The 15015-nt window shown below is 36.1% G+C and overlaps 1 protein-coding gene across 4 annotated transcripts in view; it reads left to right on the top strand.

Annotated features, from left to right (window-relative positions):
• ATM (ATM serine/threonine kinase) overlaps positions 1 to 15015 on the top strand; it is a 126761-nt gene that overhangs the window by 38389 nt on the left and 73357 nt on the right. For all 4 annotated transcript variants that reach the window (XR_011472865.1, XM_070425974.1, XM_070425973.1 and 1 more), the window contains 9 exons: positions 213 to 412; positions 2580 to 2662; positions 2757 to 2912; positions 3650 to 3725; positions 3855 to 3985; positions 7527 to 7647; positions 9765 to 9938; positions 11225 to 11394; positions 12509 to 12755. Coding sequence is in view for 3 of the 4 variants with exons in the window: in XM_070425974.1 (XP_070282075.1) it covers positions 213 to 412; positions 2580 to 2662; positions 2757 to 2912; positions 3650 to 3725; positions 3855 to 3985; positions 7527 to 7647; positions 9765 to 9938; positions 11225 to 11394; positions 12509 to 12755 (1358 nt within the window). In the remaining variant the exon portion in view is untranslated. The remainder of the gene's footprint in view (positions 1 to 212; positions 413 to 2579; positions 2663 to 2756; positions 2913 to 3649; positions 3726 to 3854; positions 3986 to 7526; positions 7648 to 9764; positions 9939 to 11224; positions 11395 to 12508; positions 12756 to 15015) is intronic.

Below are 15015 nucleotides of genomic sequence, written 5' to 3'. Positions count from 1 at the left end.
CCATATAGATTTTTCCATAGATCATTTCTTGATGATAGAATCCTGGGGTAACCTTTAATGAAGAATTTTGAAGCTTTTAGTGTTTAATTGATTTCACCATATACTTTAACCTTTTTTTCTTGATAGAGGGGAGGCTATTTGAGCTAATAATGTTCCTTGTGTGTGGCTGTTGTGCCCTGCTCTTAGTTTTAATAAGTGCTTTTTATTTCTAGGTGCCACGAATCCCTTAGCTGAGGAACATCTGTCAAAACAAGATCTGCTTTTTTTAGACATGCTCAAGTTCTTGTGCATAGGTGTAACCACTGCTCAGACCAGTTCTGTGTCATTTAGAGCAGTTGATATTCGGAAGAAATTGTTAATGTTAATTGACCCTAGTATACTAGATCTTACTAAATCTCTCCACCTACACATGGTGAGTTAAGTAAAATGAAGATTCTTTATAGTTCTGTCTGGCATTGCTGCTGAAGATAATAGATTGACATCAGAATCACATAGTACCTGTAAAGTGTTGAAATTGCTTTCTTGATAAATGAATCTGAGACTAGTTATAAAATACACTTTTTCCTTTAAAGTGCTTGGAAAAAAATGTAAGTAGACACGGAAACATTAAAACTTGGATTGACTTTAGGTAGATTTATTATCTTAAGATATACTTAATTATAAGTTCTTTAAATTAGGCCAAGAAACACAGATTCTGAATGTAAAAGTAATCTATATATATAAGAGACTAATATGCTAAGTATCCGACTGCCTGACTGGTCGCTATGACATGCACTGACCAGCAGGGGGCAGATGCTCAACACAGGAGCTGCTGTGACAAGCACTGGCCATTTACAGAGAAATGGCAACGCAGAGCTGGCGCTGACGAAACAACAATAGGCTTCCCCAAGTGGGATACAGGCCCCGTCACCACCCTGGAGTGACAGCCCACCAAATTGCAGCCAATGCTGCCAAGACCCTATGGTACAAAATGCAACCTACAGCCCAGTCCATCCCAGAAACAGTGGCTGTGGGCACCGGATAATAATGTCACATAGCAACAACTAGCTTCCTTTCCCTATTGGATTTTCTTCAGCCTAGAACAGTGATGGCGAACCTATGACGTGCGTGTCAGAGGTGACACGTGAACTCATTTTTTTGGTTGATTTTTCTTTGTTAAATGGCATTTAAATATATAAAATAAATATCAAAAATATAAGTCTTTGTTTTACTATGGTTGCAAATATCAAAAAATTTCTATATGTGACACGACACCAGAGTTAAGTTAGGATTTTTCAAAATGCTGACACGCCGAGCTCAAAAGGTTCGCCATCACTGGCCTAGGAACACGACTTGCTTTATAGCCAGGTGGAAACACTTTACAATTTAACCAAATGTCTGTGAAGCATTTTCCCGTGCCTCATCTCATTTGATCCTCACAGAAGTCCTGGAATAGGCAGATAGGAGATTCAGTGGAATCCTATTTCCTATTCATTACCTGGAAAATGGAGATTTAGAAAGCTTAGAAACGTGACCCGACTGAAAAGAAGTAAGAAATGGTGGACCTTGAAAATGACTTCAGGTTTTCTTACTGCACAGACTATAGTCAAACACTGCTGCAGTTAAATATTTTACCCTTTGTTCTCCCTGCATGATCTACAATAATAATCTGCTTTGTGTTGATAATTTGCTGCTGTGTTGCTGACAATTACCTGAAAGAGAAGTTGGGGTGCTTCATTGGACTGGAAAAAGTTTAGCTACATCAGAAAGCAGGTCTAATTAAGCAAGTTTATCTATATTTATATGTAAAGCGCTCGCTGGCACCAATCGCACCCGTGTGTTTCGATCTGTCATTGTTGATTGTGAATTTGGTTGACAAATCTATTATAGAGAAAGGGTGAATAGCAATATTAAAATATTTCTTCTAATTAAGGTACGTGCGAGGTTAGAAACAATATAGTTTTAGATTCTTGTTCAGGCACTTAACCCAGCAATTAATAACTATCATTAATTGAATTCCTACAATAAATGTTAGATCTTTACATTCATTTTCTTTAATCCTCACAGTAATCTGGCTAAATAAATACTATATCCCCATTTTACAGGTGAGAGTACAAAGGCTCAGATGACTGCAATTTTTTTGTTTTTTTAATGTTTTTATTGATTTTTAAATAGAGAGGAAGGGAGAGGAATATAGATATAGAAATATTGTTCATTTGAGAATCATAGATTGGCTGGCTCCTCTAAGCCCCCTAGTGGGAATCGAGCATGCAACCTGGGCCTGTGCCCTGACTGGGAATCGAACTGGTGACCTCTTGGTTCCTGCATTGGTGCTCAACTACTGAGCAGCACTAGCTGGGTGACATTGCAAGTTTTTTAACCGCACAAGTAATAAGTTGTGCTGGGATTTGAATCCAGCTCTGTTTGACCTCAATTGCTTTTTTTCTTTTTTTTACTATACTGCCTTTTAAAGAAAATCACTGGTCTTGTGTGTATGAATATATGATTTTGTGGTTAAATATATACTTATTTAAGTAAATGACATGTTTAAAAACAATTGATTTCTCACTCCCTACCCTCCACCCACCCAACTATCCTAGTATCTAGTGCTTTTAAAGGAGCTTCCTGGAGAAGAATATCCTTTGCCAATGGAAGATGTTGTTGAACTTCTGAAACCACTATCGTAAGCAATTAAAACCATGTTATGTTCACTTAAAATTTATAAACTAACTGATGTGTTCTGTTATGCTTATAAAGTTAAACTTTTTCCACCATAGCAAATTGTGTTCTTTATATCGCCGTGACCAAGAAGTTTGTAAAACAATTTTAAACCACATCATTCATTTAGTGGGGAACCTATGTCAAGGCAGTATGGATTCTGAGAACACAAAGGATGCTCAAGGACAGTTTCTAACAGTTATTGAAGCATTTTGGTAGGTACAGATTATTCTGTGTAGTTCTTTTTTTTGCTTCTTCTGATACAGATGTAACTTTTACATTTCTGCATTAGTGATTTCTTCTAATCCTTAATTGTAATTACATACTCTTTTAACAATAGTAAATGTAATTTGTGTTTTTTTCCCCTTAATTTCTTGAAGAACTACATTGTATTTTTCTTAAGGCTTGGCTTTCTAAAGTCTGTTTAGTATTTCCCTGCAAATTTTGAATCACTTAATAGTTTGACATGTATGGTGAATAAAGCAAAAGTACATCATGTCGAAATCAATGGAATTGGCCTTATCAGTATCGGTTATTTCATGTATATAATCATAGTGTGAGACAACACTATGATACTTATAGAGTAGCACATATATATAATTTAGAGCTCTCATATCATTTGACTGTAAAGGACTTCAGAATCAAAATAGAAATGGTTTTTAAATTTTTGATATAACAACAAAGACTTAAAAATGTTTCCCTTTAAATTAAGATTATTATAACATGGTTAGCTGAAGTAAGATAGCTAAATCAGACATACTCATAAAAATCTAACAATATATATTAAAATGAACTAAGCATTTCTTTTATATGGAATTCTTTTTGGAAGATGAGAATATTGGCATGTGCCACATAATGATTAAAATTAGCATGGAAAGAAATTTTGGAAGTGATTTTTTTTTACTGTGCTTTTATTGCAATAATTATTTGACATTGAAACTCTTTATTTCAGGCAATTAATCAAGGAGGGGAAATGTACATTCTCTGTAAGAATGGCACTAGTAAAATGCCTGAAAACTTTGCTTGAGGTGAGTTACTCCACATTAAGTGTTAGAAAGTTTTCCATGAATTTTAAAAACAGCCTTTGTTTCTGCTTGTTAATGGGTGATTTCTTTCTTAGTATTTCGTATTTAACCTAAGTTGTTCTTTTCCCATAGGCTGATCCTTATTCAGAATGGGCTATTCTTAATTCAGCGGGAAAAACCTTTTCTGTAAATGAAGTATTTCCACAATTTCTTGCTGATAATGATCACCAAGTTCGCATGTTGGCTGCAGAATCAATCAATAGGTAATGAGTCAAATATTTATGAAATGTCTGGAATGCTGCAGATATCAATGCAATGCTAGCATAGTCATGGGTTACTTGTTGCGATATTAAAAATAGCTAATCATTTATGTCAACTGTAATTTTTTTAAAAAGCTAATAGTTATTGAGCATATACTGTATGCCTGGCTTTTATGTTTTTTCATATATATATATATATATATATACACACATACATACACACACACACACACACACACACATATATACACATATATACACATATATATACATATATATATATATATATATATATATATATATATATATATATTAGAGGCCCAGTGCATGAAATTCGTGCACTCAGGGTGGGAGCGGGGTTGGGATTCCTTCATCCCAGCCTGTGCCCTCTCACAGTCCGGGAGCCCTTGGAGGATGTCTGACTGATGGCTTAGGCCCGCTTCCCAAGGGGAGCGGGCCTAAGCCAGCAGTAGGCCATCCTTAGCGCTCACTGCACTCGCCCACTGTGAGCCTGGCTTTTGGCTGAGTGGTGTTCCCCCTGTGGGAGCGCACTGACTACTAGGGGGCAGCTCCTGCATTGAGCATCTGCCCCCTGGTGGTCAGTGAGTGTCATAGTGACCAGACGTTCTGCTGTTTGGTTGATTTGCATATTAGCCTTTTATTATATAGGACTAGTAGCCTGGTGCACAAAAATTTGTGCACTCGGGGGTGAAGGTGAGGGGTGGGGCCAGACCCCTCAGCCCGACCTACACCCTCTGTCATGTTCCAGGACCCCGGCCACTCCTGGCCTAGGCACAGGCCTACAGGCTTGGGGCAGCCTGGTTCCTGAGACCCCATTTTATCAAGAGAACAAAGTCGGTGTTAGTTACAGCCCTCACTGAACCCAGTACACTGCATCTGTGCGTACAATTGCCTTGTTCATGTGCCTGCTTTGCCCTACTGAATTACTAACATCTTGAGGACATAGCTCTGTCTTATCCTGCTTCAACTTCAGTGCCTGGCCTGGTGCCAGGGACGTGAGAGGGTTTGCTGAGTGAGTGAGTGAATAATGAATGAGTGAATGAGTGAATGAATGAGCGAGTAAGTGAATGAGCAAGCAGCTACAGGGCGGGAACTTCTGCCTGATGCAAACCCCGGGAAGTTCTCGCTCCGCTCCCAGTGGCCAGTTGCCCCTCTCCTGGCTGCATAGTTCGCGCCCTGCTCCAGGCTGCCTGATGCAAACCCCGGGAAGTTCCCGCTCCGCTCCCAGAGGCCCCGCGCCCCTCTCCTGGCTGCATAGTTTGCACCCTGCTCTCCGCTGCCTGACGCAAACCCCGGGAAGTTCCTGCCCTGCTCCCAGCGGCCCCACGCCCCTCTCCCAGCTGCATAGTTCTCGCAGGGCAAAGGCAGCCCGGGTTCTCTGCCTTTATCCTGCCACCCGGCTCTTGCCTGCCACCTGGGTTTCTGATCACTGTCAGCGGCAGACGGCTTCTTCCGTCCTTCCCTTTCACCTCCCATCATTGTGCCTACGTATGCAGATTAACTGTCATCTTTGTTGGTGGTTAACCGCCATCTTTGTTGGCAGTTAATTTGCATGTCGCCCTGATTAGCCAATGGGAAGCGTAGCGGAGATATGGTTAATTACCCTTTTTGTCTTTTATTAGATAGGATATTTTCATTGATTTCAGAAAGGACGGGAGAGGGAGAGGGAGGGTGATAGGAAGAGTGAGAGTAAAAGGGAGAAAGAGAGAGAGAGAGATACAAACATCAATGATGAGAGAGAATCATTGTTGGCTGCCTCCTGCACGCCCCACACTGGGGATGAAGCCTGCAACCCGGGCATGTACCCTGACTGGGAATTGAACTGTGACCTTCTGGTTCGTTGGTTGATACTCAGCTACTGAGTCACACTAGCTGGGCCTGGCTTTTATATTTTATTTTAATTCTAACAACTCTCTCACTTAGATACCATTATTTTCTCCAATTTACAAATGAAAACTCTCTGGCTTAAAGAGATAAAGTAGCTTGATCAGTGAGACAGAGCTAGTAAGTGGTTGAGTTGAATGAGGTTTGTCTACTACCCAGGATATAAGATCCTGATGGCATTGTTTTTGTCTGTTGATTTAGCACCTAAAACAATACTTGCTAATAGGTGTCTAATAACTTCTAAAAATCAATGAGTATTGAAAAAAATTACATTATACTTTAAAAACAGTAAAGCAGAAAATCATTTGAGTAACTGTGTTGTTCACATGTAAGTGACCAATAATTAAAAATCACTATAAAGAAATTGCTCCAGCAATCACATCACTATATGGGTTAGATAACCTAATGTGTCCAAAGTTTGAATATGATGACAATAATGTTTGTATAAATAAAATTGTGTCTAACTCCTCAGGTTTGGGATTCTTCAGTAAACCATAGTGCATTGTAAGGATTGCTAATGAATGTGTGCTTTACTTCAAGTCTTAGACGATAGAAAATATATACTGAAGTTAAAGCCCTGAAGTTATACTCAAAGAAACAAAGAAAAAACTGATAGTTGTCAGAGGGGAGGGGGGTGGATGGATGAAAAAGGTGAAGGGGAATAAGAGGCACAAACTTCCAGCTATAAAATAAATAAGCCACGAAGGTATAGTACACAGCTCAGGGAATATAGTCAATAATAATGTAATACCTTTGCATGCTGACAGATCGTTACTAGACTTAGTGTGATGGTCACGTTGTAAGGTATATAAATGTTGAGTCACTATATTTTACACCTGAAACTATTGTAATGTTGTATGCAAACTATACTTTAATAAAAGCATTTTTTAAAAGAGCTTAAAAAAAGATGAAGTTATAGAGGATCATAAGTTGAATGTAATAAAGCAGTGTAGTAGTAGCATTGCATAATCTCTCAAGATTCAAACATGTATAAATTCAAGAATGGCATGAACATTGCACTTGTTGATTTCTTTTTTAGGTGTTTACTTGTTAGATATCTAAATTGGACATTTTAAGAGAAATTAAAGAAATTGGAGGAATCAGAGGAACACCAAAAAGTTTAAAAGTCTTGATACTAAAAGAGCATAAAGGACAAAATTGATTGAAGAGTTGTCCTTAAATATACTAGGATTTTTTGCAAATGGCACTGATCAACTGTTTTCCATCACATAAGAAAATATTTAAGTGGAACATCAAGACATTAAACTATTTACTTTTAGGATGATTGAATATTAGGACAGGTTAATATACTAGTAAGAGTCTGTGGCTCCTTCTAATTGGCATTTGACCAGAGGACAATTTTCCTTTTTTGGGTGCTTTGAGTTCAGGCCAATTCAGGTTTGGACAGTAAGCTAGAAGGTCTTTGAGACCCTTTTTGGTTCTAGGGGAAAATGGAGTATATGGTAAAGACTCTCCATTATTCAGCAATGGATCTTAACCTCTTTTAAGTGCACTCATATTTTCTTGTCTTTTGAAAGAAGACCTATTAGGATGTCTCAAAGAGTGATTTATTTTTGTCCTGTAATATGTTTTAGGAAGTAAGGTTTCAGGTAAAACATTATTTCACTTTTTTTTAAAGGTTATTTCAGGATATGAAACAAGCAGGTTCTTCCACGTTATTGAAAGCACTTCCTTTGAAGCTTCAGCAAACAGCTTTTGAAAATGCGTACCTGAGAGCTCAGGAAGGAATGAGAGCAGTGGTAATTTTAGTAATGTGTATTTGCTATTATTGTATACTTTCTATAAACATACCATATATTACTCTACCAACCTTGGCCCAAGACAGTTTCTATCTAATAGTTTACAGTATAAAGTTTGACTATAGCAGGAAGGGTGGAGGTGGGAAAAGGGTGGGGATTATGGGAAACATCTGTAATAATGTCAACAATAAAAAAAAAGACTAAAACAACTATGAACTGATTGAAATATTTGTATTTATTGGTCAGGATTAGTAGAATAATGGCAATTTCCTTTGATTCAACTTATATGTAGCATTTTTAAAAAATATATATTTTATTGATTTTTTTACAGAGAGGAAGGGAGAGGGATAGAGAGTTAGAAACATCAATGAGAGAGAAACATCCATCAGCTGCCTCCCGCTCACCGCCTACTGGGGATGTGCCCGCAACCAAGGTACATGTCCTTGATTGGAATCGAACCTGGGACCCTTCAGTCCACAGGCCGACGCTCCATCCACTGAGACAAACCAATTAGGGCTATATGTAGCATTTTTATTGGAAAACAATTTCCTGAATTTTCTAGGAGTATAAATGGTTTTCTTTTTTATTAAACATTTTTTTTTTTGGTAAGAGCTGGACAAAATCTAGTTCAGAGAACAGGTAACAAAAGGAAGAAATGGATTGAGAAAAATGTTCTAAATAAGGAATATCAAATTACTATGGTGTCCTTTAGTGAACCTCTTGATTTTCATATTTCTCTGTAGAATAATGATTTTTTTCCTTAAAATGAAAATTGTTCTAGGCTTAGAATTTATTGATTTATTTATGCTTTAATTTGTTTGTAAAAGCTATATGAGGCAGTTAATTAAATGACTTTCTAGTCTTTGATAGCACAAGACTGAAAAGGACAGTTGTGTAAAGAACGTGAATTTAGTAAAATATTTCAATAGATTTGAAAAATGAGTTTAAATATTGTAAAATTAATAGAGATAATGTATGTTATACATTTTAAAATCAGCCTGTCATGTGAAAAAAGGGAAAATATTGACCTGACAACAATTCATTTAGATAAAGACCTAAGAAGTTTTACATTTGAGAGCACACTATGAATCAACATTGTAACAGCCTTTCAAAAAAGCAGAGTCTGTCTTTGACATCATTGATAGAAGCATACTGTCATGAACATGTTGATAGAAAGAATTTGATCTTCTATACATTTTATTTTATTTTTTAAATATATTTTTATTGATTTCAGAGAGGAAGGGAGAGAGAGAGAGAGAAACATCAGTGATGAGAGAGAACATTGATTGGCTGCTTCCTGCACGCCCCCTGCTGGGAATTGAGCCCACAACCGGGGCATGTGCTCATGACTGGAATCAAACCTGGGACCCTTCAGTCCACAGTCCAATGCTCTATCCACTGAGCCATACCAGCTAGGGCTCTTCTATACATTTGAGAGGGCAGCTAGCATGTTGAGTTTGGCTCTCAGTAAAAGGAAAGTAGACTTTGAATTAGGATGTTAGCGAGTCTGTAGATCCATCTCTTACAAGGAATAGGTGGAGTTGACTCATTGACCTCATAGCTGTTTTTGAGCATGTTGATTGCCATTTAGTAAAGGAATTAGATCCTTACTTTTTCTTGTACCAAAAACCAAAGCTAGCATCAGAGAGTAGCAGTTTTTTTCTAAATGTGAAGAGAAACTTCTATCAAGTATAGCTAATAAAAAAATGTACATATTTGTAGGGATATTATAACTATTGAAGGATGTGTTATCCTATCCTTTTGGTAAAGATATGAAAATATTTTTAAAAATATGAAGAAGTATATATTGTTGTAATGATCATAAACATCTTATGAAGTATACTTGGTAGTTGAAGAGGAACTTTTAATCTCTCTCACCTACTTGGAATTTCTCTTTTTTCTTTGATGTGCTTTATACATCACTGAAATGTTTAGCAATTCTTTCCATAATCAAAAGCAGTCTTTGACACTCTAGAAACTGATATTTTCTCAAAATCTCTACTCTGAGCTTTGTCACTGTAGGATTTAAAACTGTTCATTGCCTGCTCAAATGTTGTCATAGTATACTTTGATTTTATCCTCACTGGTTTATTTGTAATGTTTAAATATTTATAAAGTCCCACAGTGCTGAGAACCCTGAACTTTTGGATGAGATTTATAATAGAAAAGCTGTTTTACTGATGACGATGGCTGTGGTTTTATACTGTAGTCCTGTCTGTGAAAAACAAGCTTTGTTTGCCCTATGCAAGTCTGTAAAAGATAATGGATTAGAACCTCACCTCATTAAAAAGGTACATGTGGATGAATATTTTTTATTATAATCTTCCTTGGGTGACTTTTAAACAATTAAAAAAGTTAAACTAGAATTTTAAAGTGGTACTTACAAAAAACTTAGAGACAGTTTTATTTTTTAATAATGTGTTTGAAAAATAGTGTATTTATTTGTATACCTTGTTATTATTTCTTGCATTCAATTCAAGAACATTTCACAGGTATTCATTAAACTAACAAGGGTGAATGACCTGTTGTCATGCAGACCAGGCCTTCTGTAATAGCATTTATTGACTGAAACACAGAGAGAACAGCAGTAGTGAGTGTTCTGCCTGGTTGATTCTGGGGCAGGGCATTGGGATCTAGCAGAGTCAGGCATGAAATTTTAGAGCTTTTAAGTTGCATGATTAGGAAAGGAAGACCAGGGTCTAGCCTTGCAGTTTCATCAGCACAGTGTTGTAGAATGTTCATTCCTGACTTGGTCTACTACCTCAGCATTCATGGTTTGGGAAGTTCCAAGCCCTTCCGGTGTAGATTTTTATATGATGAACGGGTGACAGCTCAGTAGCCTGCTATCCCATTCAGCATCCTGACAACCTGGTTTCCATGGAGCTTTGCAGTAGGCCAACCCGTGGGTAATCAGTCTTAGACAAGTTAACCTTTTACTTTTCAGGATTAAGATAAGTTGCTTTAAAAAAAAATACAATTGCATCACCTAATTATTATTGTAAGTGGAATATAGTGTTTAGTATTTTCTCATTTGGGTTTAGGACTGAGAAGAAGAATTATTTTACTTTAGACCCGGGGTGGGGAACTTCTGCCCTATGGGCCATATAAGGCCCATGAAATCATTTGGTCTGGCCCTACCAAGGCATGAGGTGTGAGTGAATTGATTGTTTGACCAAATATAGCAGGCCAATTTTTAAGTTGATAATTTTGTATGGCCCGTGATGATGTTATAAATATCCAAATGGCCCTTGGCAGAAAAAGATTCCCCATTCCTGCTTTAGACCTTCCCTTGGAATATAATTAAATGTTTAAAATTTCAACTTTTTCTGTTTTTATTAACATTTATTAAGAACTTGCTCTGTGCCAGGCATGGTGCTAATTATATTAAGTACATTTTTCTTATTTAGTCTTGCTGAATTGGATACTTTTATTATCCCCATCTTATAGATGAGTAAATCAAGATATAGAAAAGTTAAATGAATGCTTAAAGTTATACTGTTAGTAAATATTAACAAGGATTTAAATAACATTGGTTTGCTATTTTCTTAAAGCATTGACTTCTTTTTTATTTGTATAGGTTTTAGAAAAAGTTTCTGAAACTTTTGGATATAGACATTTAGAAGACTTCATGGCTTCTCACTTGGATTATCTGGTTTTGGAATGGCTAAATCTTCAAGATACTGAACACAGCTTATCTGCTTTCCCTTTTATTTTGTTAAACTACACAAACATTGGGGATTTCTATAGGTAGGTTTACATGTGAACTATGTTTACCTTAAAATTAGGTGACTGTTTGGCAATCCCAGCCCTTCCCCCCCTAACCTCCTATTCTCTAGCCCCCCATGTACAGATGTGGGAGGTTTATAGTATGAGAAGCAGGACAGCTTATTTTAATGAAAGTGTATTGAAGGGAATTCCCTGGACTTTGGATCTGGTCCTAGCTGTGCCAGTTACCAGCTATGTGACTTTAGACAAGCCATGTAGGGACTTGATTAAGCCATTCGTCGGGGCTTGATTTTTTTAATCTGTAAAGTAAGGGAGTTACACAAGGAGATCTTAATGTTTCTTTCAGCTTAAACATTTGGTAATCTTTTCTATGAAAAGTGAAAGATAAACTAATAGTGACTTGTTATTTCTGCCTTGTTTTTGTTTTCTGTTGTGTGACTGTAGGACATTTAGTTATTATTTCTATTTTAATGTAAAAGTACTTATTTTGCTAACTCTAACCGTAGAGAAGAAAATTTTGAAGATGGAAAGGTTTGAAACAACTAAAGAGTGATGTGTACATAGGATGATGGGAAGACTGTACATTATTGTTCAGTGGTCCTTATACAGTTTGGCGATAATATTCACATTTATTCTTTGAATTTATAAGTTGCTTTCACATTGCATTTTACAATCATCTACATATATATAAAAGCCTAATATGCAAAGTGTCCCCTCGGGAGTTCAACTGACCAGAGTTTGATCGCTCGCTATGATGTGTGCTGACCACCAGGGGGTGCTGCGGAACGAAAGAAGGCCCTGGTCAGCAACCAGAAAACCCCAATTGGCCCTGATCACACGAATTTTGTGCACTGGGCCTCTAGTTTTATATGCAGAAGTAAACATAAATTTAATTTCTACTTTTTTATCATAGAATTAGGATAGTATATTCTATGATCTCTATTCTTTTTAATGTCACTATTTAAAATGTGCTTAACTTCATTTTTCCATTTATAAAATTACAGTAAGAATGCTTCAGCTAGATAAAATAGTATTCTAATATTTATTTAAAGAATTTTATTCCTTAAGAACTATAATAAAAATTTTACTTTGAAAAGTTATTTATAATACATTTTTTAAATTTTTTATATTTTAGATCTTGTTATAAAGTTTTGATTCCACACCTGGTGATCAGAAGTGATTTTGATGAGGTGAAATCCATTGCTAATCATATTCAGAAGGATTGGAAGTGTCTTCTAATAGACTGTTTTCCAAAGATTCTTGTTAATATTCTTCCTTACTTTGCCTATGAGAGTATAGGAGACAGTGGGATGGCACAGCAAAGAGAGACTGCTACCAAAGTTTATGATATGCTTAAAGATGAAAACTTACTAGGAAAACAGGTATGACTTCAACTTTTACTTACATTTTATCCCCTAATTGATCTGAGATGTAACTTTAAAATTTTAAGGCTCTTTATCTATGAAGTTAAACTTAATATGTGGAAATCTCTATCTAGCATAGACAGTCCATGAATTGTTGTGGTAGTGTTCTCTCCTTTTGATTGGCTTTTTAAAAAAATATGCTTTTATTGATATTTTTAGAGAGAGAGGTAGGGAGATATAGAGATAGAAACTTAGATTAGAGATGAAACATCAACAATCAGCTGCCTCTGCATGCCCCTACTGGGGATCGAACCGGAAACTTGGGCATGTGCCGTGACAGGGAATCAAACCAGTGACCTTTTGGTTCATGGTCAATGCTCAACAACTGAGCTACACTTGATAATTTGCAGTAATAATAAATGCAAGTTAAATTCAAGCAATACTGAACAATGTATAGAAGAATCTTCCTATTTCCTCTTTAATCTCATTAAACCCCTCATTTTTCAAGGAAAAATACAACCCCAAATTTCCATACCCTGCTCTTCCTTGTTTCCACAACTACCTTCTGACATATGGTATCATTTACTTAGGAATTATGTTCATTGTTTTTTATAATCATCTCTACTATAAGTACTATGAAGGTAGAATTTTTCTTTCTTGCTGATGCATCCTAACCATTTAGTATATATATAAAATATTCATTTTTTGATATAAGATGGACTCAAGTAAAAAAGGATCTAACAATTTTTGATTTACAGTATTTTACATAAATTCAAAATTATTTGAGGTAACTTATATTAAAACTCATATACAGGGTGTGGCAAAAGTAGGGTTACAGTTGTTCTTATGGAAAATAGTACAATAATTAAATAATAATACAAGAATAAACTGTTTCATGTACTCACAGCTGTATCCTACTTTTGTCCCACTAGTAATCTTTTTTTAAGATAAAAGATGATTGGTCAGTTCAGTTTTTTTTTTTCAGTGTAAGTAACGGTGACTAACCAAATTTGGTTAACATAAGAATTATAATTGGATGAACTTTGAGAGGGTTTTTTTTTTTTTTTTGGTTGCCCAGTTACATATGTTGAACCAAGAAAAGGAACAGCAAGACTCAAAGGTACTTAGGTAGACCATTACCAGTCAGGTGGTTGTAAGTCTAGTCTGGTGACAAATGTGACGTCAGAGCAGAATGTTGGCACACCAGAGGTAATGGAATTTATGAGGGACACTCTGTCTCTACTCACTCCCACCCAATCTCCTAGCTTAGACTTCTGAGCAGGCCTGATCTTACTAGTCTCTTTATGTATTCAGATCAAACGATAGCAGTTTTCAGTCAGAATTAGTCTAGGAGGGAAAAGTTATTACATTAAATCTTCATATCTTAGCTTCTTGGTAAAAGAAATATACTAAAATTCTTGTTTGTCTCAATTTAGCATGAAGTTGTCATCAGTTAATTTTTCTTAGTTTCTCTAATTTGTGCTTTATCTGAATCAGTCTTATAGATTCTTTTTTTTTTTGTCAGTAAGTGTTGGTACAACTATTATGTCTTTGCATCTTCTAAAACTGTTAATTGTTGAAAGCCTAAAATCTTTACCATGAGATTGTTTAGCTATAGCTAGACATCTGAACAATTTATATATACTAAAGCTAAGATTACAAATCTGGTTTATTAGAGAATCAAGTGAAATTAGTGAAGTTAGTTAGGATCTTATGTGCAAGGAAACATTCATTAATTTTTCCTAATTTTTTTGTAATATTTTTTTATTGATTTTTAGAAAGAAAGGAAGTGAGAGGGACAGAGAGATAGAAACATTAATGAGAGAGACACATCATTTGTCTGCCTCCTGCACGCCCCCTACTTGAGCATCAACCCATGAACCAAGAGGTCCATGGCATCGAACCAGGACCTCTTGGTTTATGGGTTGATGCTCAACCACTGAACCACACTGGCCATGCTTCATCTGGTGTTAATTAGATTGGCCAATTTGTCCTTACTCATTATAGATACACTTTGAAATGAAGCTGTATTTTTATAAGGGCTGAAACCTTGGAAATGATGATATGGACAATGATATGTAAGCCAGAGGGAAAGGATAGGATTTTTACATTAGGTTTCTTGTCACATTAAAAAATATTTCTGTTATATTAGGAATATTTTCAAACCTCCTTGTGTATCAAATAAATCAGCCATTTGCCCTGTAGTTCAAAGCACTATAATTCTTTATTTGGAGAGCTAATAAATTCATCCTCAAGACTTTCACAGTTTTCATACATT

Source organism: Myotis yumanensis, unplaced genomic scaffold (assembly GCF_028538775.1).
Source record: "Myotis yumanensis isolate MYYU_CA2020_CCGP unplaced genomic scaffold, mMyoYum1.0.hap1 SCAF_10, whole genome shotgun sequence".
In the NCBI taxonomy this organism is placed as follows: domain Eukaryota; kingdom Metazoa; phylum Chordata; class Mammalia; order Chiroptera; family Vespertilionidae; genus Myotis; species Myotis yumanensis.
This window is presented reverse-complemented; position numbering and strand designations above follow the sequence as displayed.